General features: G+C 39.8%; 2 protein-coding genes and 1 pseudogene across 8 annotated transcripts; 2 read left to right on the plus strand and 1 right to left on the minus strand.

The window, feature by feature from the left end:
* Window positions 1-2,733: 2,733 nt before the first annotated feature.
* LOC144661961 (uncharacterized) lies at window positions 2,734-9,628 on the plus strand. 2 transcript variants are annotated; one of them, XM_078522685.1, is made up of 7 exons: window positions 2,734-3,210; window positions 3,344-3,813; window positions 5,413-5,826; window positions 6,874-6,918; window positions 7,750-7,779; window positions 8,388-8,423; window positions 9,212-9,628. In XM_078522685.1, coding segments are annotated over exons 1-7 (1,233 nt in total). In that variant the 5' UTR covers window positions 2,734-3,208; the 3' UTR covers window positions 9,448-9,628. The 2 variants fall into 2 exon arrangements, with proteins under 2 accessions (XP_078378811.1, XP_078378812.1); XM_078522686.1 differs by having other exon boundaries at window positions 2,736-3,210; window positions 5,413-5,808; window positions 9,212-9,627.
* Window positions 9,629-12,668: 3,040 nt separating this feature from the next.
* Window positions 12,669-17,698, plus strand: LOC144661959 (uncharacterized). Of its 5 annotated transcripts, XM_078522681.1 has the most exons (6): window positions 12,674-13,228; window positions 13,783-14,178; window positions 15,361-15,444; window positions 15,487-15,513; window positions 16,186-16,419; window positions 16,834-17,698. In XM_078522681.1, the coding sequence occupies exons 1-6, from the start codon at window positions 12,799-12,801 to the stop codon at window positions 17,016-17,018; spliced, it is 1,356 nt and encodes a 451-aa protein (XP_078378807.1). In that variant the 5' UTR covers window positions 12,674-12,798; the 3' UTR covers window positions 17,019-17,698. The 5 variants fall into 5 exon arrangements, with proteins under 5 accessions (XP_078378805.1, XP_078378806.1, XP_078378807.1 ...); XM_078522679.1 differs by having other exon boundaries at window positions 12,669-13,228; window positions 15,361-15,681; window positions 16,213-16,419; XM_078522680.1 differs by having other exon boundaries at window positions 12,673-13,228; window positions 15,361-15,513.
* Window positions 17,699-18,423: 725 nt separating this feature from the next.
* Window positions 18,424-24,693, minus strand: LOC144661968 (uncharacterized; annotated as a pseudogene). The gene is made up of 4 exons (XR_013572372.1): window positions 23,465-24,693; window positions 21,276-21,606; window positions 19,849-19,961; window positions 18,424-19,319 (listed from the first exon to the last, which is right to left on the minus strand). The product of XR_013572372.1 is annotated as an uncharacterized LOC144661968 (transcript).
* Between the last annotated feature and the right edge of the window lie 19 nt (window positions 24,694-24,712).

Genomic DNA, 24,712 nt, shown 5'->3' on the forward strand with positions numbered 1-24,712 from the left:
CAGCTTTAACGTATATCTCCAGTTAATACTCTACACTTACACAATACCACAGTACCTTCACCAACGTGAAATAAAATTTAAATTAAAATCTTTTGCGGCCTGTGTTTGTTGTCATTGGTAAACAAGCTTTGGTCATCTCTTAGGTTGACGTAACAGGTTACCATGGCAAAAAGATGACCTCTATAAACACCTTCATTTTTTTTTTTTGTAACTAGAAAACAAGTCAAGGGACCCCCGTGTTTTGTTACTGATTTGTGATCAGCATGCTAACAATAAAGATACAACTATCTGCAAAGTTTTAAAGTTTCTATGGAAGGCGCTCGAAGCCACCATAATTTGTTGAAAATTTGACTCCGAACCCCTTTTGTAGAACACTTTTTAAACATTACAGAAACTAATATCTTGCAGTTATGATTAAGTTTTCTTGAACCAGAACAAATATTTTATATGTCGAAGGGCATCACGACACACCGCTGTAAGAGAAGAAAGTTTTACATCAACTTTTTAGCGATTATAATTCGATTTTTAAATTTTTTGACCAACTATTTTTAAATTATTAGATTAGTATGATTAGTATTATATTTTTATATTACTATTGATATTTTACATAGTTTTTAATATTATTAATTGTCACTATTTGTATTTTTTAATCATGTGTCCCCAAATTAGTAAGGGAATCTTCCCTAGCTATGTGGTTTTGACATTCTAATAAAGTTTCTCATTCATTCTAATTAAGTTAAGTCTTCTCGGTAAGACTAGAATGTTAAAATATAATATTCTTAAGAAAAAAGTTGATTTAAAAAACTCATTAATAATTCATAAAGAAAATACAAAAGAAATTAATGTTTAATGAGTGTCTTTATATCTGATAAAGACACGGCTGAACTTTACGTCCAATTTTCCAGGCCAAAATAACCCCAAATCTAAATATAAGTGCAAGAATGAGTTGATGTACATCAGAAGATTTTTAAGCCGTTCAATAAATTCGCAGTTCGTGTTTTATCCGCCTCGTGTTTTAAACTTGATAAAACACTACTGCTCATTTATTAAACATTACATAAAATAACTGATGTTAAACGGTTGAACGTCATTTCCTGAGTCATACGATCAAAACCATCCCTGCTTACGCAAGTTCCCACTAATAGTGCTCAGTTTTTTTTAGGGAACGAGCGTTTATCGTGCGAATGCTTTCACTGAGTGTGTACGATATCCAAGGACCAACCCAAAAATATCAATACTTTAAGTTATAAAATGTCATTAATTTCTGATGACAGAGAAACCCAAAATGGCTTTTTTTTAATCGGCACACACTTTTAAAAGTTACTAATATCGATGGATGATTTCATTAAAAATACGTAAAATGTTTGACAGTGTTTTTTTAAAACCTTTTTTTTTTGGACCTTCATTCATTGTTACGCTTTCTCGTTCCACCTAAAAGGTGGAACGAGAAAGCGTAGTGTATTTTCCAAGTATTTTTACAAAACGTTTGTTTTATTTTAAAGCCAGTGTCAAACATTTTACGTATTTTTAACAATATCGACAGATATTACTTTGTCTGGCTTGAAGCAAATTACTTCCGCTTTCGTGGGCACAGTATTTGGCCGCCTCGCCATTTATCGGGGGGGGGGAGGTTTTTCATAGTTTCCACCCATATGAAAGGGACGAGGATGCTCGTCGTCTCGCTTAGGGGTATAAATTTCGGATTTTGGGTCTGTGCTTATGGTGTTCTGGGCAAAATATCAATTTTTAGCCTTCAGGGTCTCGTTTAGGGTTGCAAACGAAGAAATATACAAATATACATTCTGTTTTCCGAATTTTAGTATCTTTTGCGGGTCTAAAATAGCTTGAGGCACGCCCAGATTGGTCTCTTTTAGGGGTTATTTTCAAAATTTCCGACGAGCATCCCCGTCCCTTTAATATGGGAGTCCCCCACCCCGGGGTGTCCACAAGGGAAAGGAGCGTATGACCGATGGTTACCGGTCACTCCAAAGCAAAACAATGGCATACTGCAGCTTGCAGTGCCCGTGGAAGCGTGTGATAGAATGCTAAGCGAGTCAGTATCCTAACGCTAAGCAGGCTAGTGAGAATGAAGGATACGTATATACCGTACACACGTGGAAAGTGTGAATATCGCTCTACCGTGCGCGAGACAGCGGGAGCGATGTGTGAAGCGAGTGAGCTGGTTGACGAAACCTAACTCAGCGACTTACGGCAGTCACCAGATCAGCCACACGGGGGGCGATACCATGGTGGCAGCTGCAAGTTGCCTCTCTAACGCTTCCAGTCCTATGAACTCTGGATGACTCTATATATATTGTGTGGTTGCGGAGGCCTTATCATTGTGGGATGAGCCATCACCAGAAAATATAACTAGCGTGCTCGTAATGCGGGTAAAAAAATATATAGGTAACTTAAAACGGATTTTACGATCAAACAATGAAGGAATTCATTTCCAGCTATACGATTTCGCTGATGCAGATCGCGTGTAAGTCGAGGGACTATACGCATGCGTAATATGATTATAAACTTGCGTGATATTATTTAAATTTCTCTCTTATCGCTTGTCGTAGACAAACATTATGATAAGAGATAAAGGTTGTTTGCATAATAACGCAGTCCGTTTTGAATAATTTGTTTCATCATTCATTCAGACAAAAGACACAGTTTCTTCAGACCTCGTCAAGAGATTTCGTTTCTGTTCTTGATCGCGTGCACATGGTACATGTCAGATCACATGTTCTCGAACTCTCTTACCCTGACTTTGATTAAAACTAGTGTATTTTTTTCCATTCCACATGAACGTGCCTCGTGGATATTGATGTTGACCTTGTGAAGTAGTTAGATAGGATATTTATATCAGAGGCTGAAATTAAAGATTCTACAGTTCAGCTTGATCTTCTCTGCGGTTTTAATAATGAACATTTCACAATCAGATGAAAGTTTGCCCTTTATCGCTGATTGCTTCAGATTAACTGGCAAGATATTTAAAGTCAGCCACCCGTTAAGGAATCAAATTAACTAAATTTGCATTTCACACGTTTTCAGTCACAATTCACGCGCATTCTGGTTTCGTTTGCTCTTAACTTTTATTTCAATTCTGCGCTGGCACGTTTTGGGTTGACCTCGTCACTGAAGAAACAAGAATAGACGAGTCAGTATAACTCTCGCTACCAAGCTTTCTGTCGCTCGCTTACAGCAGATTTAAAAGATGTAAGTAAAGCGGTAAATTGCCTTTGTTTTGAGCTGTGATGAAAACCATCGTGTATTGGCAATTGAAAATAGCTACATAGTACTAGTGTGAAAATGAAATTTTCGCTTCCTTTCTCCCGCTTTCTCCTAACAGGTGTCAACAGCTTAAGTTCTTCGCTCTCCTGTTGTCTGTGATGTTTTGTATGCTGGGATTTTCTCGCGCTGAACTACAATGCGCCCTAGTCAACAGAACAGTAAACGGTCTTGAAAAAATATGTGGTTATGACTACACCGCTAGCTTTGAATATCGTCACCATTTCAGTAGCGCATCGAACGCCGTCACGTCGTTAAAAAACCTTCTCAAAAATTGTTCGGATACAGTCGGCACCATGATCTGTTCCTTGTTCGTACCGCGATGTACCGAGGAAATAAAAGGCCCGTATTTACCCTGCAGAGCCGTTTGCTACGACTACGCAACAAAATGTAAGGATATTATTAAAGATAAAGGGCTTGAATGGACTGTGGCCATGTGCGACATCCTGCCGGAGAGAGATAACCCTCGCACTACTAAAGGTTACCGAGGGAGATGCTTTACGCCACCAAACTTCAAAGATAACGGCACAAGTAAGTGAACTATCTGTCGAACTAAACAGACAACTACTGCTTTTAGCTTAGAAACATTAACACGTTTTTACTTAGAGTGTTAACAATTGGCACTATAGATTGCATCATGCAAATGTCTCAGCACTTTCTAATCTTTTAGACAAAGCAGCTTTATCTGATTAATGAATTGCTGCTTTTTAAAAGGCTTGAAATAGCTACAAAAATCGGTTTGCTCATTAAGAAGTTTTTGTCATTAAAAAGTTACAATTTGATCGAAATCTCCGGTTTTTTGGAGTTACCGTGTACGTGTATTGTATTTGTTATGACTACTGATGGCAGTCGAGGCCCCCTGGCAATTTGAAGGCGTTTGACTTTGGACTTCTAATTGTTTAGAGCGCTGATGTAAAAATATAGTTGTACTCGTCAATAATATTAGACATTCACTTTATTGAGTTTAAATTTAAGTCAGGTAAAACAAAGCTAAACATAAGCAGACATATCGCCGAAGACGAACGTGTCTTGTCGCAGGTTGTTTGTTGACATTTTACCTAAAATCAATTATGTAGGTAATAACATTGTATAGAAAAAGTAAAAAATTATTCAGTGACTGTCGTGAATGTGATTGGCTAATTGGCGTATTTTGGCGCCAAATTGTCGTCCCTCGCTCGTGCCAGTTTTAACGGAGGAGAAGACAATAACACGCTTTTAGCTTTGCTATGCAACGTGTAATAATGAGATTTCAGAACCTAGCTAACTATGAACGCTTTAATGTATTGACTATCTTCGAGCTTTACTTACTTCCTGCGACTTAATTCGAAGAAAAGGTTTTCAACACGGTTTCCGGTCCTAGGATAACAAAAATAAACCCGAGATGCTATTCTCGGAGCCCTCGGAAGCAGTGCGCGGAGTGAAGGTCACGATGTTTTGAGCAATCCTGTGACAGTTTGTGTGGCATATACGAGGTAGTAGGCTCTTGGAGACAAAAAAGTGAAAGAAACGGCACTGCACTGCCGGGCATGCGCGCGACGAATTATAATCCGGACACGTGCACACGAAAACTGACGCTAACCTTAAAATGTCTTAACTTTCGAATGAAACGTAGGAACGTTAAATAGGAGTTTCTAATGTAAGATAAAGTCTGCGTTTGAGCCTAGTGAACCATTAGGCGAGGGAAGCTTATCCCGGTTTCCGTACCATGAAAAGACTAGGAGTATTTCTTCTCTCCCACGGATGGGATGCTAGTCCATCGCAGGATTACCTCCAGCATTAAATTAGCCGGTACCCATTTATACACCTGGGTGGAAAGAGGCTCTGTGATTGTAAAGTGTCTTGCCCAATAACACAACGCGGTGCCCCGGCAAGGGCTTGAACCCGGACCGTTTGATCCAGATTCCAACGCGCTCACCATTTGGCCACCACGCCACACACGTTCAAGTTTGTAGCTATTACATGACCAAAGAAAATGCACCACCCAACTGATCTAGCAATAGACAGTCCCATGGCTTGACAGATATTGTCCCAGTCCCATGGCGTGACACATGCGGGACTAGCTAGTCCCTATAAATCATATTATTTCACTTTGTAATCTAACTGTGACTCGAATTATGACTATCTTCACAGGCTATAAGCACCAGTGCTCCGACATTGTGGTTCCCGCCTGCAAAGGCATCAAAGGCTATACTAAAACAGTGGTGTCCGAGGTAGTCCAGAGAAAATACAGCTCCTGGATGGAAAGTAAAATCAAGCTCAATGCCAGCGATACCTGCAGTCAACCGCGAAAAGAGATCATGTGCGCAGAGAACTTGCCTGCCTGTGTAGACGGCACCGCGGCATTTCTGTGTAGAGACAGTTGTTACAAGTTTTTTAACACGTGCGACACGCCATTTTTTTATCACAATGACATGTGTATGGAGTTTCCCACGAGAGAAGATACTCCGAAAGATTTGGTGATATGCAAACAGACTCACTGGCCCAGAGCAGAGAACTGGAAGTTACCTGAACATCCTGCTACAACAGGTAAAACGGGTATAGCAAGTTAATTGTTTGTTTGATTCTATTTTCTTTTACAATGGATCAAAATTATAAAATTTAGAGTGTAGCCTGTTAACTGTTTGTTTTATTCTGGTTGTCAAATGTAGCCTTAAACTATATGGGTATAAAAGCATACTTAGTGCTTGCATGTACGGTCGTGTAACCGTCGAAAACGCCCAAGGAGTCTTATTTCAAATTTAAGAGGCGCTTACCTTAAGGCTACTTTTGTTAGCGCCTACTAATTTTAGCGATTTTAGCGAATTGGGCTAAAATCGCTAAATTTAGTGCTCGCTAAAATTTGTCTTGGTCAAATTTAATACTCGTTAAATTTGAGTACCTTCCCTTCCACCTCAAAGGGAAACAAAATTAGCATAGCTTTGTTCTTTCTGGCAATGCAAATGTTCGTTCAATTTCAAGTGAGTTTGTTTTTTTTTACTGAAAATTTATTTCCATCTTAGCCATATGTTCATTACAAAGCTAGTTTAAACAATATCACTAGTTTTTCATTTTATCAGAAAATCGCTAAATTAAATAGTCGCTAAATCTTGCTCTAAAACATTGCTAACATTAGTAGCCGCTAAAAATAGTAATCTTAAGGTATTCGAGGCGCTCTTTCTTTCAAGCCCGCTCTTCCCCTAAGCTATCTATTACCCCTATGTTATCTTACTTTTAAGCTGGTTTGTCAAGTCAATTTATAAACTGAGTAAAATAATAATTTTGAAGAAACTGTACTTTTGCAAAGTTATTTGTAACTTTTAATGACAGAATTTCTTAGCTTCCTCCAATGCAAATCGTAACTGCATATTATTCAAATTATATTGACTTAGATCATTTACAACACGGCGCAAACATGCACGTTTTTTCTTCACTTATTGTTTTTTATTTGTTCGTATCTATACATTTTGTTGATCAGATCCACCAGGATCCGGTTCTTTTGTATTGTCCATTGGCCCTTTCTCAAGTTAAAAGTGCTATTTTTATGCCCTTTTATAGATATCCTTGACTTTCAGGCTAATTCTGTTATTTAACAAAAGCTGTTAACTTCTTTAGGTCCAACAGTGACTCCTTCCATTCGAGGAACTTCAACCAAGACAGGTAAAAACCTTTCGTACTGTAGATCTTGCCTTCTTTGGCACTCTACAACAGCTAACCGATAATGCGAATGAAGACTGAAGCTTAGTGTTCAGGCTGGTTCTCATATAATCGACTCTGTCGTTTCTATCGCCTCTTCAACTTCAAAAAGTTTTCTCGCGATCGGAGCGATTATATAAGAACATTACAAAGACGATCGCTAACGTCTGCGGCGATTGGGGCGATCACGATTGCTTGGATCACCCGTGTTCTATCCTTCTAGCTTCTCTTTCCCTTCTTCGCCGTGAAACAGCAATAACTGAGAAGATAGGAGGCCGCCACGGGTTTTGCTTTTTCATTGAAGGCTGCCATTGTGTTGATCTAGGACTAAAATGATTGTTTTGTCTCAGTATTTGCAAACGATCGATGCGATAGAAACGATCGGGGCAATCTTAAGAGAACCAGGCTTAAGACATTTTAAAAATACCTGTAGCGTATGTATCTAATACACAGAATCAAATGCAATTGACTTCAATTCGTTACCATGGAAATGTTTAAAGCAGTCAAACATCCATTCTTAACATTTTTCTAAAACTGCTCTGTGCACGCCGGAATTTTTTTTAATTTTTTATTTTATTTTGTCTTATTGAAAAAAGGACATTTTAAAACTTTGTAGCAAAAGGTAAATTCGCAATCATCGGTGTTGCTGTGATAAAATGCAAAATGTGTCACGTAAGGCACCTTGAATTGTGTTTCGCTTTGGGGGATTTCTGTCACTGCTTGTAATTTACGCTAAACTCAGTGATAGACAATGATGTTGATATTTTTTCGTATTTTTCCTTTTTCTATCTACAGCAAACACTGTAACTGGAAAAAGCGATACAGGTAATTTTCACAATCTATTTCAACTCATTGCTTCACAAAAAGCGCGGTTTGCGTCTGTAGCTACAATTTGTTTCTACATTCTCTTTGAGTTTGTGCTGCTTCGTCATTTTGCTATAACGGGCGTTAGCAACAGTATTGATTCTTCCGGAACTTAGTGGTAAAAAGGACAAATTCTGTCAGGCTGTTTTAAGTGTAAAACAAATTTTTTCATGTCTGTTATAATTCAAGTTATATTCGCTTAGAAAACGACTTATATACTGACCAACACGCCTCCTTTCTTTACAACTTGAAACCAAAACAATAAACAGACATGTTTTTCACTAACGTTTCACCGAGCGCTATTTGTATGGCATTTAAAGATGTCCTTGTGTTTCGGACATACAGTAGAACCCCGTTAACTCGAACTCGGATAACGCGAACAACCCCGCTAACTAGAACTAACTTCTATTTCCCTTGGACCCACTTGTCAGTCATTTTTACTCGGTTAACTCGAAAACCCCGCTAACTCGAACTGTTTTTCGTTTCCCTTCAGTTTGAGTTACCGGGGTTCAACGGTATTCTATTATACATGTACAACATCAGATATTTAACTTCTTTAACCTCTTTAGGCCCAACAGTAAGAGGAGGGACATCACGCAAGACAGGTGAAGTGGCCTTCCATTGCTTGGCAATCTATTACTGAGCTAAGGGGCGAACTAGTTGACTTTTGAAGCCAACCCCCACCCCACCCGCACCCTCTTCAAAAAGACTGAAAAAAATATATATCTGCCCAGGAGCTCCTGGTCTGCCTTTTTGGTCAGAAAAAAATATTCTTTCCAAAAAGAAATCTTCCAAAACTCCCAGCCACTTCGTCAAAAGTCAACTGGCTCGCGGATGTAGAGCGCTTCAGTCCAAACCTGTGACGCATTTATCAATACACAGAATCAAGTGCAAGCGACGTCAAATCTCTTTACCATGGAAACGCCAAAAGAAGCCAAATGTGCACTTTTTACGCTTCGCTTTAAAAACTACTCTGTGCAAGGAAGTTTTTGTTTTTCACATAGGGAGAGTCAGTGAAGTTAGATTTAATACAGCCAGTATCTGATTAAATTTGACCCCACCCTTCCCCCTCCTCTTTTAACAAAAAGGCAGCAATCGACCTACAGGACCCTACCGAGGAGGGTAAAGAACTACGGGAGCTACAGGAACAAAAGTAACTGCCACATGATCTTTTATGGTAGACCACGTGACTGAAAAGTGACGTAACATACCAACTTTGTTCCCAGGGCTTTTCCGTTAGTAATTTATGTGATATGATGTTTAAAACGTCCAAAGTGTCCTTCAAATGTTATAGTCCCTTGAAAGGACGATATTTTAAGTTTTGTTTCTTGGTTTTTTTTAATTTTTTTTTTTTTAATTCTGGTGTTTAATGTTTTTGTTTGTTTATTCACAGATAATAATAATGTTTTACCACCTGGTATGCACGCACGAGGACATCCTGAAGGCAAAAAATCCAGCTCCTCTAAACTAACTATAGGCCTTGTAGTCACATTTATTTTGCTTCTTCTAATTGCAATAGGTGTTGTAGGATTCTTCTTGTATAGGAGAAAACGAAGTCATCAGTTTGATTATCAGAAACAAGTCCTTTACTCTGATGACAAAGCAGAAGAATTTGAAATTTTTACTTGAAGATTTATTTGGTGTTCTTGATAAATAGAAGCTGGAACAAGTCGTTGTTGCAGTATCGAATATTATTAGATTTTAGAGGCATCCAAGGGATTATTTAGGTGGATAGTCTAAGCCTGCAATTTCTTTTTAAGCCTGTAATCGTTTTAAATATTCGGATTTAGGGCCTGATTACATGAGCCGGGCTGGCCCGGTTAGCCGGGCTGGCTCGGTTTGCCGAGATGACTTTCAGCGCGGTATTACATGAGCCCGGTTAGCCGGGCTGGCCCGGTATGCCGAGATGACTTTCATCCCGGTTTCAAGCATGAATAATCAGAGCACGAATGATCTTAATCACCTTTTACCGGCAATTTGGTGGTAAATTTTTTGCACTTATGCAGCTGGATGGGTTACGTTACCTCTACATCCTATTTAGAAGGAGTAGCATTGATTTTTTCGTCGGATATTGTGCTCGGAAGAGAAATTTGATGCTGGCCCGCTTTGCCGGGCTGGCCCGGTGAACGCGATTACATGGAAAATTTTCAGCCCGGCTAGCCGAGATCCCGGCATCGCGATACCGAGATCTCGGCTAGCCGGGCTGGCCCGGTTGTCATGTAATCGCAAAGTTGATGTTTGTTGCGTTTAACAGACGTGCCGAGATCTCGGCAAACCGAGACAGCCCGGCTAGCCGGGCCAGCCCGGCTCAAGTAATCAGGCCCTTAGTGTTACGGAAAGCTAGAGTTGCCTGTAGTGAAATATTATCCCTCGATATTATTTTGTGCAGCTATGCTATTCAAGGAAAAGTCAAGTCGGGTTTTCAAATAAAATTTAACGTGCAATTTAGGCATCAGAAAATTGAATTTTGCTATGTAATCCATGCGAAAACTCTAATTGTGGTATTTTAACCTATTTTATTTCCCGTTACGTACTACACATAAATGTTCACGATTCTATAACGAATCTTTGACTAGCCTAAGGCTAGGGTACTTAGGATTCCTAATTTTTAGGAGTTGTCTGAATGTAATAATAATAAAAATAGATTTTTTTATTATTATAGAGCAGTTTTCAGTTGAGTGTCGTAAAACCAAAACCAAAGTAATTACTCTGACCAATCAAAAAGAACACTAACAATTCAGTAAACCAATCAAAACTCGAAATAATTACATGAAGACGTCACTAAGCGCGCGAAAACATGCGCGAGTATACTCACAATTGGTTTTGGTTTAACTTCTCATTGGCTGAGAAAGTGGTGTGATACTTTTGAGCCAATCAATGAGCGTAGTAATGCAAAACCAAAGTGAAAGCAAATTACTTTCGACCCGCTAGTGAAAACCGCTCTAATATTGTGAAGTAAGTCTTTGGTAAATTAAACTTACCAAGAATTTGCTTTTTCATCTCGTGAAGTTCTTAAGGTACTGTACTGTATGAAATAAGTTAAAGAAGTTGACGACTTGTGCATTTAGTGGTCAAATGCACGTAAATAAATCAGAAGCATTGCAAACTGTTACTTCTCGTTCTATGTCACTTTCTGTTTAAAAGCAGGCTGTAATTGATTAACGCCCCCACCCCACCCCTCAAAACCTCTTCCCTCCTCCCTACGCGCAGGCAAAATGTTCCCTCATGAAATGAATTAAGTATACCATTAATAAGAGATATGTCTAGCCACGCGGTCAGATCTCGATAGTTGGTTAACCAATATTTTGAGTTATGAATAAACTAATACATTATAATTATGACTCATTTTCAACAATTCACACATGTTCACAAAGCCATAAAAAATGAGCTAATTTTCCAACGGTCTCACTGTTGTTTCGATTCCAGGATTGAAGGCTTGTCCTTGTTTAAAGTCATTTCGTAATTTGCTTATACATGGCATGTTTTGCTTTAAAGAAACTTTTCTGGGGCAATATCTAGTCGACAGCGTCAAAACATTCAATATCATCACCATATCATTCATCATCATCTTTTGTAATATTGAAATATTAAGGCGAAGAGACTTCTAAGAAACCACCAGGCTTATAGAGGAGGCAACCTCGGTTAGATTTATGAAAGTGAATATATGAAACTTCTTGTATTTCAATGCTGACAAGTGTCCAAGCCTGCGCGCAGATGTCTTCTATTTCCTTTGCTTTACGCGGAAAGAGTCCCTTATTCGCGTGGAGCAAAGTGTTAACTTTTTTCTTTTTTTCATTGTGTTAATGTAGTGCTTTTGGTGTAAATAAAATATTCATTTTAAAAAATCATGTCCGGTAGTTAAAAAAAACAAAGGAAGTAAGAAGACGTCTGCACGCAGGCACAACTCGAGTGTTCTTCATCGGTAAGTTTAGAAAGTCAGATATATAAAGATATTACAAGCGGCGTAACGATGTGTATTTCAATTTCGATTGGTAAAAATAATATTTAACAAATGAGCGAAACGAATTACTAAAATTGAATATTATTTTTAACACGAAAAAGTAATGTTAATCTGATTAATGCATGTCTTCTCGCCACCCTGTACTTTTAGTTTATAGACAGAAAACATGAATTAAGTACAAGTTCTTAACAGTCGTACAAAAAGGAATATGATGTCATAGATGTCCTCACGTGTGTGGAGATGAAATGAAAAACGACTCACATTCTATAAGAAGTTTTGAATAAATTGTATGAGTGGTCTATTTCCCAGGAACACACTGATGGCTTTACAGTAAAGCCCGGGCTAAACGAGGGTGAGAGTTGATGAGAGTTCAAACTCTCACTCTCGTTTGGCATGGAACTATCATGCACTTTCATCGACTTTGAACGTGCTCAATTTTTTTGTGAGAATCAATAAGAGTTTGACGGACTCTCGTTCTCGTTTGGCCCGACTGTTGGTGATAGTCGATGAGAGTTGACGAAAACTCTCATGAGAGTTGACTCTCATCAACTCTCATCCTCGTTTGGCCCGGGCTTAAGAAATAATGCGTTACTCTGTTGCCCTTGAACTGACAGAAGTGCAGAGACCCTTGAATTGACAGAAGTGCAGAGACTGTGTTTTTTGTACACTTCAGGTGATTAATATCACTGAAGTGCTGCTTTAATATTCAGTCTTTGTTTTCAAACTTCAGAAATTTTAATAGTTGCGGTGGAAAGCACAATACCAGCGGAAAAAACAATCGTATAATCAAATCGCTGTGGGGATGAGGTTTAGTAAACGAGGAAAATTGGATTGATTAAGATGTTGGGTTTAAGTTTCTTTCAGTGCCATTCAGCCTCGTGCGCCAGTCAAGCGAATCCCTGAGTCAGCGGATTCCTTCGCGTACGTCTAAAATTAAAATGCATGAATCATATCACAAACTTTCCTTGTTGTAAAAACGGAAGATCGCATTCGTCGACTTGTTCCCGAACGAGCTGACAATGAAGCTTCTTTCGTTTGTTTTATTTCTTGCTTTGGAAACTTTGCTCGTGGACTACGCTTCGAGTTCATCGTGCCCGCCGTTAAATCGCACGTTATTTAACGACTGCATACAAGCGGGCTACAATGTTTCTAACTTTACTTCAAGCCGATCGCCAAACGTACTTTCCAGTTTAATTGCGAACATGCAGAACAAGTTTAAAAACTGTTCTTCGTTCTCAAGTCTAATGACTTGTTCGGTCCATCTACCGAAATGTTCGGCGGGGACATCAACGTTACCATGTAAAGAAGTATGCAAGAATTTTGTTGCAGATTGTCAACACAGTTCAAGCGCGGATGACGGATTGATAGCTTTATTCAGAGGCATTTGTGAGCTGCTTCCTTCAAGCAAATGTTTGCCAAAGCCAAACAATTTAAATAATACTAACCCTGGTAAGTGAATAACGTTTACTTTAATAAATTCCCTAATTTCGTAATCCGGGCTGAAGCAAGGCTAGATTGTGAATATAATTATAGCTCATTAGTAGTCATAAAGCTGTGTTTATTAGCAAAATAATATTCTTTGAAGCATGCTATTTGTTATTCCAAAGGGAAATAAGGTGATTAGTCTGCTGGCTTATGTAATTGACTGTATCCTTATTAGGCGTAAACGCAACATGCACGCAAACTGCCAAGGTTCACCGGCTTCAAACAGAATATTTGACGCACCAAGTTAATCTCTTGGGAATAGACCTTAACAGGTGTCTATACATAGTAAAAGCACTTCGAACCATTACCTGTTCCTCGAAAACAAATAACAATACCCAGTTGACAAAATTGACGTTTTTCAGCCAAATTTACACATGAATTCAATATACCAATGTCATTTGGATCGCAACGTTTTTCGCAGCCTTCGGAAATAACAAAATGTAGACATAATAGTGTTGTTACGAATGCATATTTAAAAACTTTCCACTTTCATTCTGTTTCTTCGTTTCTGTTTACAGAAGCCGTCAAGTGTGAGGAACTCGTCATCAAACAGTGCCAAAATGCTGGCTATAACTCCACATCAGTGTCAAATGCATACCAAAAGATGGTCCAATCAAGCACAATCTTTCAAGACAGTGACGCGAACTCCGCGCTACGAAAAATAATATGCATGGAAATTGCACCACCATGCGATGCCAAAAATAACCAGAAATTACTGGTTCCCTGTAGGTCCATGTGTGATGAAGCGTATAATAAGTCACGTTCAAAGTTCCTTGATGTCTTCAAGTCCCGGGACTATTGCTCAGCATTTCCAGAGAACACACATGTAGATGGAAAAGAGTACTGTTCGCTGCAGGCTTGGCCAGTTAATGGGTTTTGGCCCAGTGGTTTGTGGACATCCCTTACCTCAGCAGGTATTTTATAAGCAATAGACTGTTCACAGGCCTTCTATTTTTCAACGCAAAAAAGAACGCGCGCAAGAGAAACAGTGAGCGAAGCACAAGGGGGTGGACGGTGGGTGCTATTTTCTTTTCCCCCTCGGACTTTCCACAAGTTGCTTGAAATTATTCAAAAAGTTGCTCGAAATCTCTAAAAAGGTGCTTGAAGGTTTCCCCAAAAATCCAAGAAAAGGTGCTTTTGATTAAAAAAAGTTGCCCCAAAGATCCAAAACGCTGCTTTTTATTAAGAAAACTTCTCCAAATATTGCTAATTCCCTTTGAAGGTATAAGATTTCTAATCAGTTTCATGCAATTTCCCTGCAACAGAAGTATCTAAATAACATTTAAAGGTTAAAACTTGTTGGAAAAATCATGAAGATGTCGATGACGTCATGTTTGCTGACTAATTTAGTAATGTTTTAAAATGAGTCGAAAGCTGAATCGTGTTCGGATGTTCCACGAAAATCTTCGGCAAACTTCGTTAACCTTCGGAAATGTGCGTATGGCTTTTGGACAATTTTCAGAGATCTTCAGTCTAGACATTGTTCAAAATGCAACAAGTTGCACAGATGGAAAAAAGTTGCTTAAAGGGGAAAAAAATGTTCGAAATATGAAAAGTTGCCAAAAAGCTGCCGAGCAACTTGTGAAAAGCCCTATTGCCTTCTCCTCCCCCCTCGTGCCTGCAGGTTTGCGTTGGCGTCCAGTTCACTCACCATTCCTTCCCTGCATTCAACTATCGAAGAAATATACGAAAAAAATAGAGGGCTGTGAACAATCTATATTAACAATAAAAGCACTGATCCTTGCGGCAAGGAGACGAAAAACAGATAGGAGATTAAAGAAAAACAGTGATGTACAAATGAAAATATGATATTTGCCAATATTTGGTTTGGAAAAAAATAATCGTTTACGTGGAATTGTTTCTCAAGTATTTTACCTCAAACTTAAGTTTTTTCTGCAAAGGAACCGATTATTTTCCTCATCGGTTTGTCTCTGTGGCTTTGCCTTCAAATATATAAAAACATCTGCAATATCACAGCGACAAACGGATAAGTGGTGCCGGATCTTTTGAATTCCTGTAGTTTTATGCCATGTACCTTCCATGGTGTTGAGTAAAACCTACAACACTTACCAATTTTGTTTTAATCCTTCATTTAGCCCAACAACAGAACTGTACAGTAGACGCACCGAAGGACAATTCAACCACGTCTGCACCTGTGGTTAATACAACCACGTCTGCACCTTCGGGCAATACAACCACGTCTCCACCGACCACGACTGCACCTGTGGTTAATACAACCACGTCTGCACCTTCGGGCAATACAACCACGTCTCCACCGACCACGTCTGCACCTCAGGGCAATACAACCACGTCTCCACCGACCACGTCTGCACCTAAGGGCAATACAACCACGTCTCCACCGACCACATCTGCACCTCAGAGCAATACAACTACGTCTCCACCGACCACGTCTGCACCTAAGGGCAATACAACCACGTCTGCACCGACCACATCTGCACCTAAGGGCAATACAACCACGTCTGCACCGACCACATCTGCACCTAAGGGCAATACAACCACGTCTCCACCGACCACGTCTGCACCTCACGGCAATACAACCACGTCTCCACCGACCACGTCTGCACCTAAGGGCAATACAACCACGTCTCCACCGACCACATCTGCACCTAAGGGCAATACAACCACGTCTCCACCGACCACGTCTGCACCTAAGGGCAATACAACCACGTCTCCACCGACCACGTCTGCACCTAAGGGCAATACAACCACGTCTCCACCGACCACATCTGCACCTAAGGGCAATACAACCACGTCTCCACCGACCACGTCTGCACCTAAGGGCAATACAACCACGTCTCCACCGACCACGTCTGCACCTAAGGGCAATACTACCACGTCTCCACCGACCACATCTGCACCTAAGGGCAATACAACCACGTCTCCACCGACCACGTCTGCACCTAAGGGCAATACAACCACGTCTGCACCTTCGGGCAATGCAACTACGACGAAACCAACAGGCAATTTAACCACGCTTGCACCCAAGACCAATGGAACCGCGCCTGCACCCAAGACCAATGGTACCAAGCCCACACCAACATCTCATGTAACCACGCCTGCGGCCACTTCCAAGAAAACCACGACTGAATCGCACAAGTCAAGTACAAGTAGTAATCCTTCTTCTGGAACGAAAGGTAAGAACCGTAACGTTGTGCGCAACTTTCCAAACCAACTACAGTACTAATATAATATACACAGACAAAAGAAAGGAGTTTGTCTAAAGTGGTGTTCATACTTTGATAAGGGATCGCGTTTCATTTGATTTATTTCTCGTGTTTTTGTCTTGAAAACAAGGGAAATATAGACCCAGTGCAAATATGGCTGCCGTTTTTTCGCTCGTTTTTTTTTTTTTTTTTTTTTTTGGGAAAAAAAAAATAAAGTATGGGTATTGCTTACAGGAAAATTTATTTCGTTTTCAACAAAATATCGAAAAGGATTAACGTTAAAAAACGTGTAATTCTATCCAAATGCCTTTTAACTAATAATTACAAATAACGCATTTCATGCAATCAGTCTCTTGTTAAACTTTATTTTCATCTTCACTTAAGGTTCACCCCCAGTGGTCAGTGCACACAAAGGTGGCAAAATGTCTGGAGGAGCTATCGCTGGTACAGTGCTTGGCATACTAGCACTCCTAGTTGCCATTGTGGTTGGTGTCATTTGTTTCAGGAAGCACCACAAAACGAGAAGCCAATACAGACACAGTCTTATGGTGGATATGGATGAACTGTAACGATATTATTTAATGAATGGGCAGTCAATTAAGTCTTTTTTGCTGACATTACAAAAAGAGTGAGGCGGTATAAGACCTGTGCAAAATATAAACTTTCTATTTTCGCGTCAGTTTCCAGCTGCGAAGGAAATGCTTCTGGACGATAATATTTCGCTAGTTTCAAGCTAGCGTAGTTTTTTGTACCCCTCAACAAGATTACCACATGATTTTCCCTCATAGAAGTCCGGGTTTAGAAGTAAAGCTAAGTAAGAATTAAAATAGCATTATAAATGCTTATAAGTTAATCGCTGTTGTTAGATGGTGTACCCAGAGGAAAAAAAAGATTTTTCTCTATAATATTTTGTATCTATTGCCTCATCTGTACTGGCACTGACCCTCGGTGGAATCGCGATTTTTCGAACTGTCGATTCTTCTTCTTTCTTCTTTGTTTCCCATGGAAGTTTGAAAAATCGAGAATCCAGTGTATTTTGATATTTTGATAGTGGTAACCACGTGAATTACAGTTAAACTGCGTGAATAGTTTTGATACATTGCTATCTTCTAAAAAGGTAATTTGGCAAGGAAAGGAACAATTACGTCAGTACATCGAATGTAAGGTACTGTGCAAGTGCTCCATATTTGCCGAGAATAAGTTAAAATAAAAGTAATACAAAAACGCTGATTTTGAAAGTTGTGTTTTCAATAAAGTTTTAACTGTTGCACAACTATATTGAGTGTACAAAATTTAGGCAGAGGACGACAACAGCAGTGGAAGTATTTAAGAAAAGATTCTGTGAGTAGTACAACGGGCCTAGCTGGGCCTTTACGTGCGTTACACATCTTAGTATACGTGCATGTTTTAGAGGAACGGAGGCATGTAGAGAGAAAAAGGGGGAGGACGGAGCCCGGGAGAATTGGAAGCGGAAGGGGTACGGGGGACGAGAGAAAGAGAGCGGAAGCGGGATTACCAAGGTGGAATCGGGAACCCGGGGAAATTGAGATCGCGGGCTTAAGTGCTATATTTTTTCTGATATCGGTCAGTAAACTCTTACAACATTTCGTAATATTTTGCACTAGACCTTTTTCGCTTGGGCGTTTTGTTGCCCATTACAGACCATGTGATGATACTCTTGAGAATTCTTGCTTTTAAATTTTCAAATAGTCGCGTGTATATGAATGAATAAATTTTATGTGGATAAAAGGAAAATTCCCTAGAGAACATCACGTGGTCTGTAATGGGAAAACAAACCGCCCAAGCGAAAAAGGTCTATAGAAAGAGGCGGGACCACTGAGGTAAGGATGAGAACCAAGGCTAAAAGGAACGGAAACGGGAAGTGCAGATTCTCCACCCCCCCCCCCCCCCCCTTCGTTTCTCAGGCATTTTTTTCATGGTTACAGCGCTCTGTTAAGAAATTTAGACTCATCACATTTTACAAATTATTTAATAACGATCCAACATTACTGCATCGTCATCAATTTTAATACAGTTTTAATGCACCTGGCATAACGAACTTATTCTGTGTTTCTGATACATATTGTAAACTGGAATTGTAGCGTGGCACCACTGCTGTTTACTCATACCATTTATAGAAATTACTCTTTTTCGTGAGAGTTCTAACGTTGTCCCAAAGCAAAAACAACAAAAAAACGGAGCAGAACTGGCGCGTTTTGCGACTTTGTCAGAGCATCCATTGCAATAAAACACTGACTGACCGACTAACTTTCAATGAAAACTAAAAAAGCCACAAATTTTATCTCTGTTATAAAGAAATTGGTCCTTGGTTTTATCTGATGTGTGTTTATCGAATTACAGGTGCACTTATGACGTTTTTTAGAGCACAAGCTAGGCTAGACCTTGAGCAACTCTTGCACTTCTCTTGTGCTGTCCAAACCCCTCCCGCGCGTACCCATAATAACAAGTCAAAAGACGTAAGCTTTGACGAACCAATTACTGATTTAAAAACACACCAAACAAGACCTAAAAGAAAGGAGCAGGCTTTGTATGAGTGTAAATCTAACTAAACATTTCGCTAAATGGAGATACCCCAGGATCTCTATCTAGACTCTATCAGTTATGTGGCCTTTAACCGGGCTAGGCCGCTAGTTATGTCCACACTCCTAATCTTCACTGCTCCGTTGCAGGGATATCATTGCCTTGTTTTCTATATCCCATGCTGGGTGCGCGACTACGCCACTTCCACCAAATGAGCCCCGCCAGTGCGAGCCCTACAATACTCAGGGACACCACGACAGCCACAGCAATGACCCATCCTTTAGGCCCTTGACGTTGAGGTTCTTCTGTTGTCGGTGCTTCTGTCGATCCTGTGAATAGACCCATAAACTGTTATTAGAAGTTACACGACCTGTTAAAGTACAGTACCAATTGTGTGAAACGAGTTGAACTCCTGATCAAGAGGTCTGTGTTTGAGCGCTGACAAGGATAATTATGTTCTATTTTAAGGCAAGATACTTTACTTTTTTCTCGCTCACAGTGCCTCTTTCCACTTGGCCATCCACTGGATACATGTGAAATGTAAAATGCGAACTGTAAAGGCAACGTGACAACATTCTATCGGAAGCAGAGGCAATTCATGTCGTTCGACTAGCATTCCAATGACAACCTCGTTCCCAGGGCATTTCCTTTGGTACGGAATTCGGAATTACCAAGGGAAAAGCCCTGGAAATGTGATTTTTTCAACGAGGGATAACTCGATCAGCAATGACTCCTAGCTATAGCTGCTTCAAGCCACAAGAAACGCGGATAATCTCCGGTAATGTGAGCCAGTGGGTCGACTGCAACTCCACCTCACTAAACTAAATAAAATAGTTATTAAATATAGCATTGACTAACCCAGATACTTGAACCAATCGAATGAGCTAGGGTATTCTGTGCGATCACAGAAGCCGTGACTAGAGTCTCCCTCCGCTAGCAAACTGCAATACTCTGCACCCATGTTATGCTGACTGAACAAAAATCACAGTATAAGTATAAATACTAGTTATGCAACGCTTTCGAGTGGTATACTACGGAATATCCCACATCACTTGTATTTCTCGGTATACACACGAGCCTTTAGGCGAGGTGTACCAAGAAAATAAAGTGACAAGTGGGATATTCCATAGTATACCACGAGAAAGTTTTTCTATTATACCATGCCATAGAAAATACGCTACTAAATTTCGTCGAGAATACAGTCGCAGCGCACGATGGGAAGGTTGGGTTGAATACCGTCGAATATACAACGGCTTTCCTGTATTCTGATTGGCTGTATTTTCTATGGCATGGTATAAAGTAGCATAAAGAACTGCTCGTTCCTCTAATCGAGATGCTATCGCAGGTTAACCCCAGCATTTTTGTCGGGTTCCCCTCCCCCCCCCCCCCCTTCTTCACTCTTTTACGGTAACAAAAAAAATAATGAATTTAAAAAAAAAAACGAAAAATTTCTGAAAATATTTTGTTTCTGGACGCCATATTATTGATTAGTTTGTAGGGGACGAAAGTAACAGCACTTTAATACTATTGCCAAAATAGACTCGCCTTCAACTTAGCTACACAAAAACAAGTTTTTAAAGGTTTTTAGTTATAATCGAAAAATGTGAGGCTTCTACAGGATCATGCTTTTTATTACAAACTGGCTTTCTAAAGGCGAGTGGACTTCTCATGAAAAAAGCCTGTTTCATCATTGGTCAGTTTTGATCCGAACAAATGGCATAAGTTTATAAGACAATACAGTTTGTTTTCGAGCTCACGCTAAAGGTAATTCATTTCGTAACAATGAAAGTGAAATTGTCTTTTCTTTTTTCATTCGTTCTGGTAACATGTCAGTTGCCGATACTTCAAAATGACCAGAAAGGTTCGTGTCTTGATGTTAGGTTTAAAGGGTCAGTGAGTAGTTATGTCGAACGTTTTGTGGAGCAACGTCCCTTTATCGCAACGTTTTGTCGTTTTAAGAAATACTTTTACAAAAGAATTTTAAGCGCTTAACAATTACATTTTAATTTCAAATTCCATTTCCGGTATCGAAGAGCAATTTAAATCCAAAAATTTTTCGGGGGAGAAAAACCCCCATTCCCGAACCCCTCCCCCCAGTTGGGTCACGCTTCCGCGTTTCAAGACCACACATATAATCTTGACTACATCTGCGTTTTTTAATGCAGGCATTCCGAACTATTCCTAGCATTCTGTACCAACCATTCTTATCCCAGAATTGTGGGTAAAATAAACGCGCCCTAAATCGGAACATGTATAAACAAATAAATGTGTTATAAGACAATTACCTGAAATATCCTGGGCAGTCTCTGGCGATTTCATCACAAACCGATCTGCACAAGGCCTTCCTTCCGGGACTTTTGTCATTTGGGAAACACGGAGGGAAAAGTTCTCCACAATACAGCCTCTTTATATTTGCTTGACACTTAGGAAACTTGAAAAGGTCTTTTTCAAGGTGCTCGGGGAAGCCTTTCTCTAAATTTCCTTCGCCGTATGTTCTGTTATAAACCAATTTGTAAATCTTCTTTTGGACTGACTCAGAAAAAATGGAGTGGCTATAAGTACCCAAGTTTTTACACGCGGGAAAGATCAATTTTTGACAGCCACGATCCAAAGGACCTAAAGGAAAACAAAAAACAAGTTAAAAGGTCCACAATGGCTTCATGTCATTGCTGTGGATTTCTAAGTAGTTTTCTGGGCAATTTTTTCACTGCGAAAATGGTATTTTGGTCACTGGGACTAGGAATCATTAACAAAAAAAAATGAGAATGGGACTGGGATTTTGGCAAAACAAAGACTGGGAAATGGAATTGAAGCAAAATTTTGATTAGGAATAGAAGTTATACGCCCCCCTCCCCCCCCCCCCCCAAAAAAAAAACAAAGACTGGGAAATGGAATTGAAGCAAAATTTTGATCAGGAATAGGAGTTATACGCCCCCCTCCCCCCCCCCCAAAAAAAAAACAAAGACTGGGAAATGGAATTGAAGCAAAATTTTGATCAGGAATAGGAGTTATACGCCCCCCTCCCCCCCCCCCCCCTCCGCTTCAGGACTCTCTCTCTCTCTCTCTCTCTCTCTCTCTCTCTCTCTCTCTCTGAGCGACATTATTGACACTTTTGGCGCCATTCTGACGTGACAGTTGTCGAACTTTTCGCGAATCTTCTTAGGTTTTGATTGGATACCACATTTTACAATAAGCCGAGGCATCCGATCTACAGATTGACAATTGCGTGAAACCACAAAATATACCTCGCGGTTTCAACGGATACGAAAACAAGATAGAAAAACAAAATTTAACTTAAATAGATACTTCCCGATATTTCGGTTTCCAACTGGGGAACAATTTGGCGCAGTGGTGACACACTTTTTGAAACCGAAATATTGGACAATATCTCTTTTAGTTTAGATTTGTTTTCTACCTTGATTTCGTATTCGTGTTAAGAGAGTCAAGTCTTTTTTAATCGGCTGTGAATTTAAAAAGAGCATTTAAACTGCCTTTTTAAAATGTGACTCCTGCTCTTAGTCACGTTAGATGAATTGGCGAAATTCCAACAGCGTCGACAGCGATTGTGACGTGACCAGTTATAAAATTCAGACGAGACACGTGCATAACTGCACGTGCATAACTTGCTCCCCAAAGACGATATTATACGCAGCAAAAAGCTTTATCTATTAAATAAGATTAGTTTTGGACACTGTCCAGATTATTTCATTCCATTTATACATTATCTAAAAGACACTCATAGCTACAACACTAAAGCTACAACCAAGAATAACCTAGTTCTTCCTAAGCTAAATACAAAAGAATTTCAGGTTGCAGGACATTCCACACTAGCGCAACCCGCCTCTGGAACAATGTCGAGGTTTCCATTCGTAATTCTACATCGCGCAAACAGTTTACAGGAAAACTACACCAAAGGCTACTAAAACAAAATGCTGGACTAGAACATTTTAAAAGCAATAGCACTTTTTAGTTCTTATTGTATTAAATTAAATTTAAATTTTTAACACTTAAGTATATAATATGTAGTTAGGTTTTCATAATATGCAGTTAAGTATATAATATTAATATGTAGTTATTTAGGGAGGGCCATATTGTAAACTACTGGGCCACCAGTAAACTATGTTACCCTCGTCAAATAAAGACTTATTTATTATTATTATTATTATTATTATTATTATTATTATTATTATTATTATTATTATTATTATTATTATTTATTATTATTATAAACTACTCTAAAAGGGCCTTTTTATGTCCTCGCTGTCTGTGTGAAAAGTACATGATTTTATCAACTGTTTTCTGTCCCTACAACAATTCCTCTTACATGCAAGTGAGCACATCAGTATAAGCCCTCCCTCCACCGTGACCTTCCACCACCACCCGTCCGTAAATTAAAGTCCTTCTTTGATAATAAAAAATTCCGTTACTGTTGTTTTCAAAATAAAACAGGGATACAGCATAATAAAGAACTTACTAGGTACGCGGTCATTTGTGGTGAAATTAGGTGGCTCAAAACACTTGTTACTGCTTGGTTTTTCATTTGGAAGCAGGATGCAATTGGCGAGAAAAAAAATCCATGTAGACTTCACGAAAAGTATCACCCACTTGGCTCATGCATTGCTTCAGTAGCTCTCCACAGACGCGTCGGCAGGGTAACACGCGCTTTCCTGCGCTACACTTGGGGAAAAAGAACGAACATTCCATGGCTGCTGCGACAGTCAACGACGAACAATTTAGCCAGGGTTTTATAAGACTTGGTAAAAATACTGCCAGTCTTGTCTTCAATTGCGCCGTGAGTCCCTTTGGAAATGGTAGCGTGTTGTTGTAACCAGCTACTGTACAGATATCAAAGGGCCCATTCACAAGACTGATGCATTGATCGTCAGTTGATTCACCCAAGACTGTTACAACACTGCATAAAAATATGCAGCTTAAAAAAACTTCTGAACGAAGGTTCATCTTGCGTGCGTGATGAAGTTCTGCCCTCCTCGGGAATCACCGTGAACTTTGCAATATAAACCTGACGTCCGATAATTGTGTGAAAACGAGCACGTTAATTGATATTATACTTATTTCTCCAATTACAACCTCTTATTGCCCGGCCGTGCCACCTGGCGTTCTCTGTTTTGTCACGCTATAGCGAAGCGCGCGAGTGACGTCACGACTCAGACAAACAAACCGAAATGTTGCTGCCTCGTCCCCAGGCGTCCTCCTCCTTGGTAGTGCACGGTTCGCTTGGTGTTGTCGGACTGACGTACACGGTTCGCTTGGCGCGTTTCCTAACCATCAACCCCCGCGCTCCCTGTTTTCCCGCCTTACCGCCTTTGCCTTCCTTCCGACCGGCGCCTGGGGACGAGGCAGGAAATGTTGACGATTTCCTAAAACACTTTCTAAAACTGCCGGTGTTCCTAAAACACTTTCATAAAACGAAAACTTCACTTAGATTCTTTTTATTTTCCTTAGAAGACGCTAATGTTTTCTGAGCCTTGTGGGGGTTATATTTATTTGCATTCTACTCTTAGACCTCGCGCGCTTCGCTATTCATATGAAGTAGTTTCAAGTGCTTCAGCCGATCCTTTGTCGCATCCAAATTAATTATTATCCTACAGACCAGCAAAATTCAAAATATAACTACTTTTGTCCTTGTATAGACAAAGGGTAAACCTGGTAGAAAGAAATAGATGTCAATTTTACCCCCGGGTGCCACAATCAGTAGTATTAT

Source organism: Oculina patagonica, chromosome 8 (assembly GCF_052425735.1).
Source record: "Oculina patagonica isolate OP01 chromosome 8, crgOcupat, whole genome shotgun sequence".
Lineage (NCBI taxonomy): Eukaryota > Metazoa > Cnidaria > Anthozoa > Scleractinia > Oculinidae > Oculina > Oculina patagonica.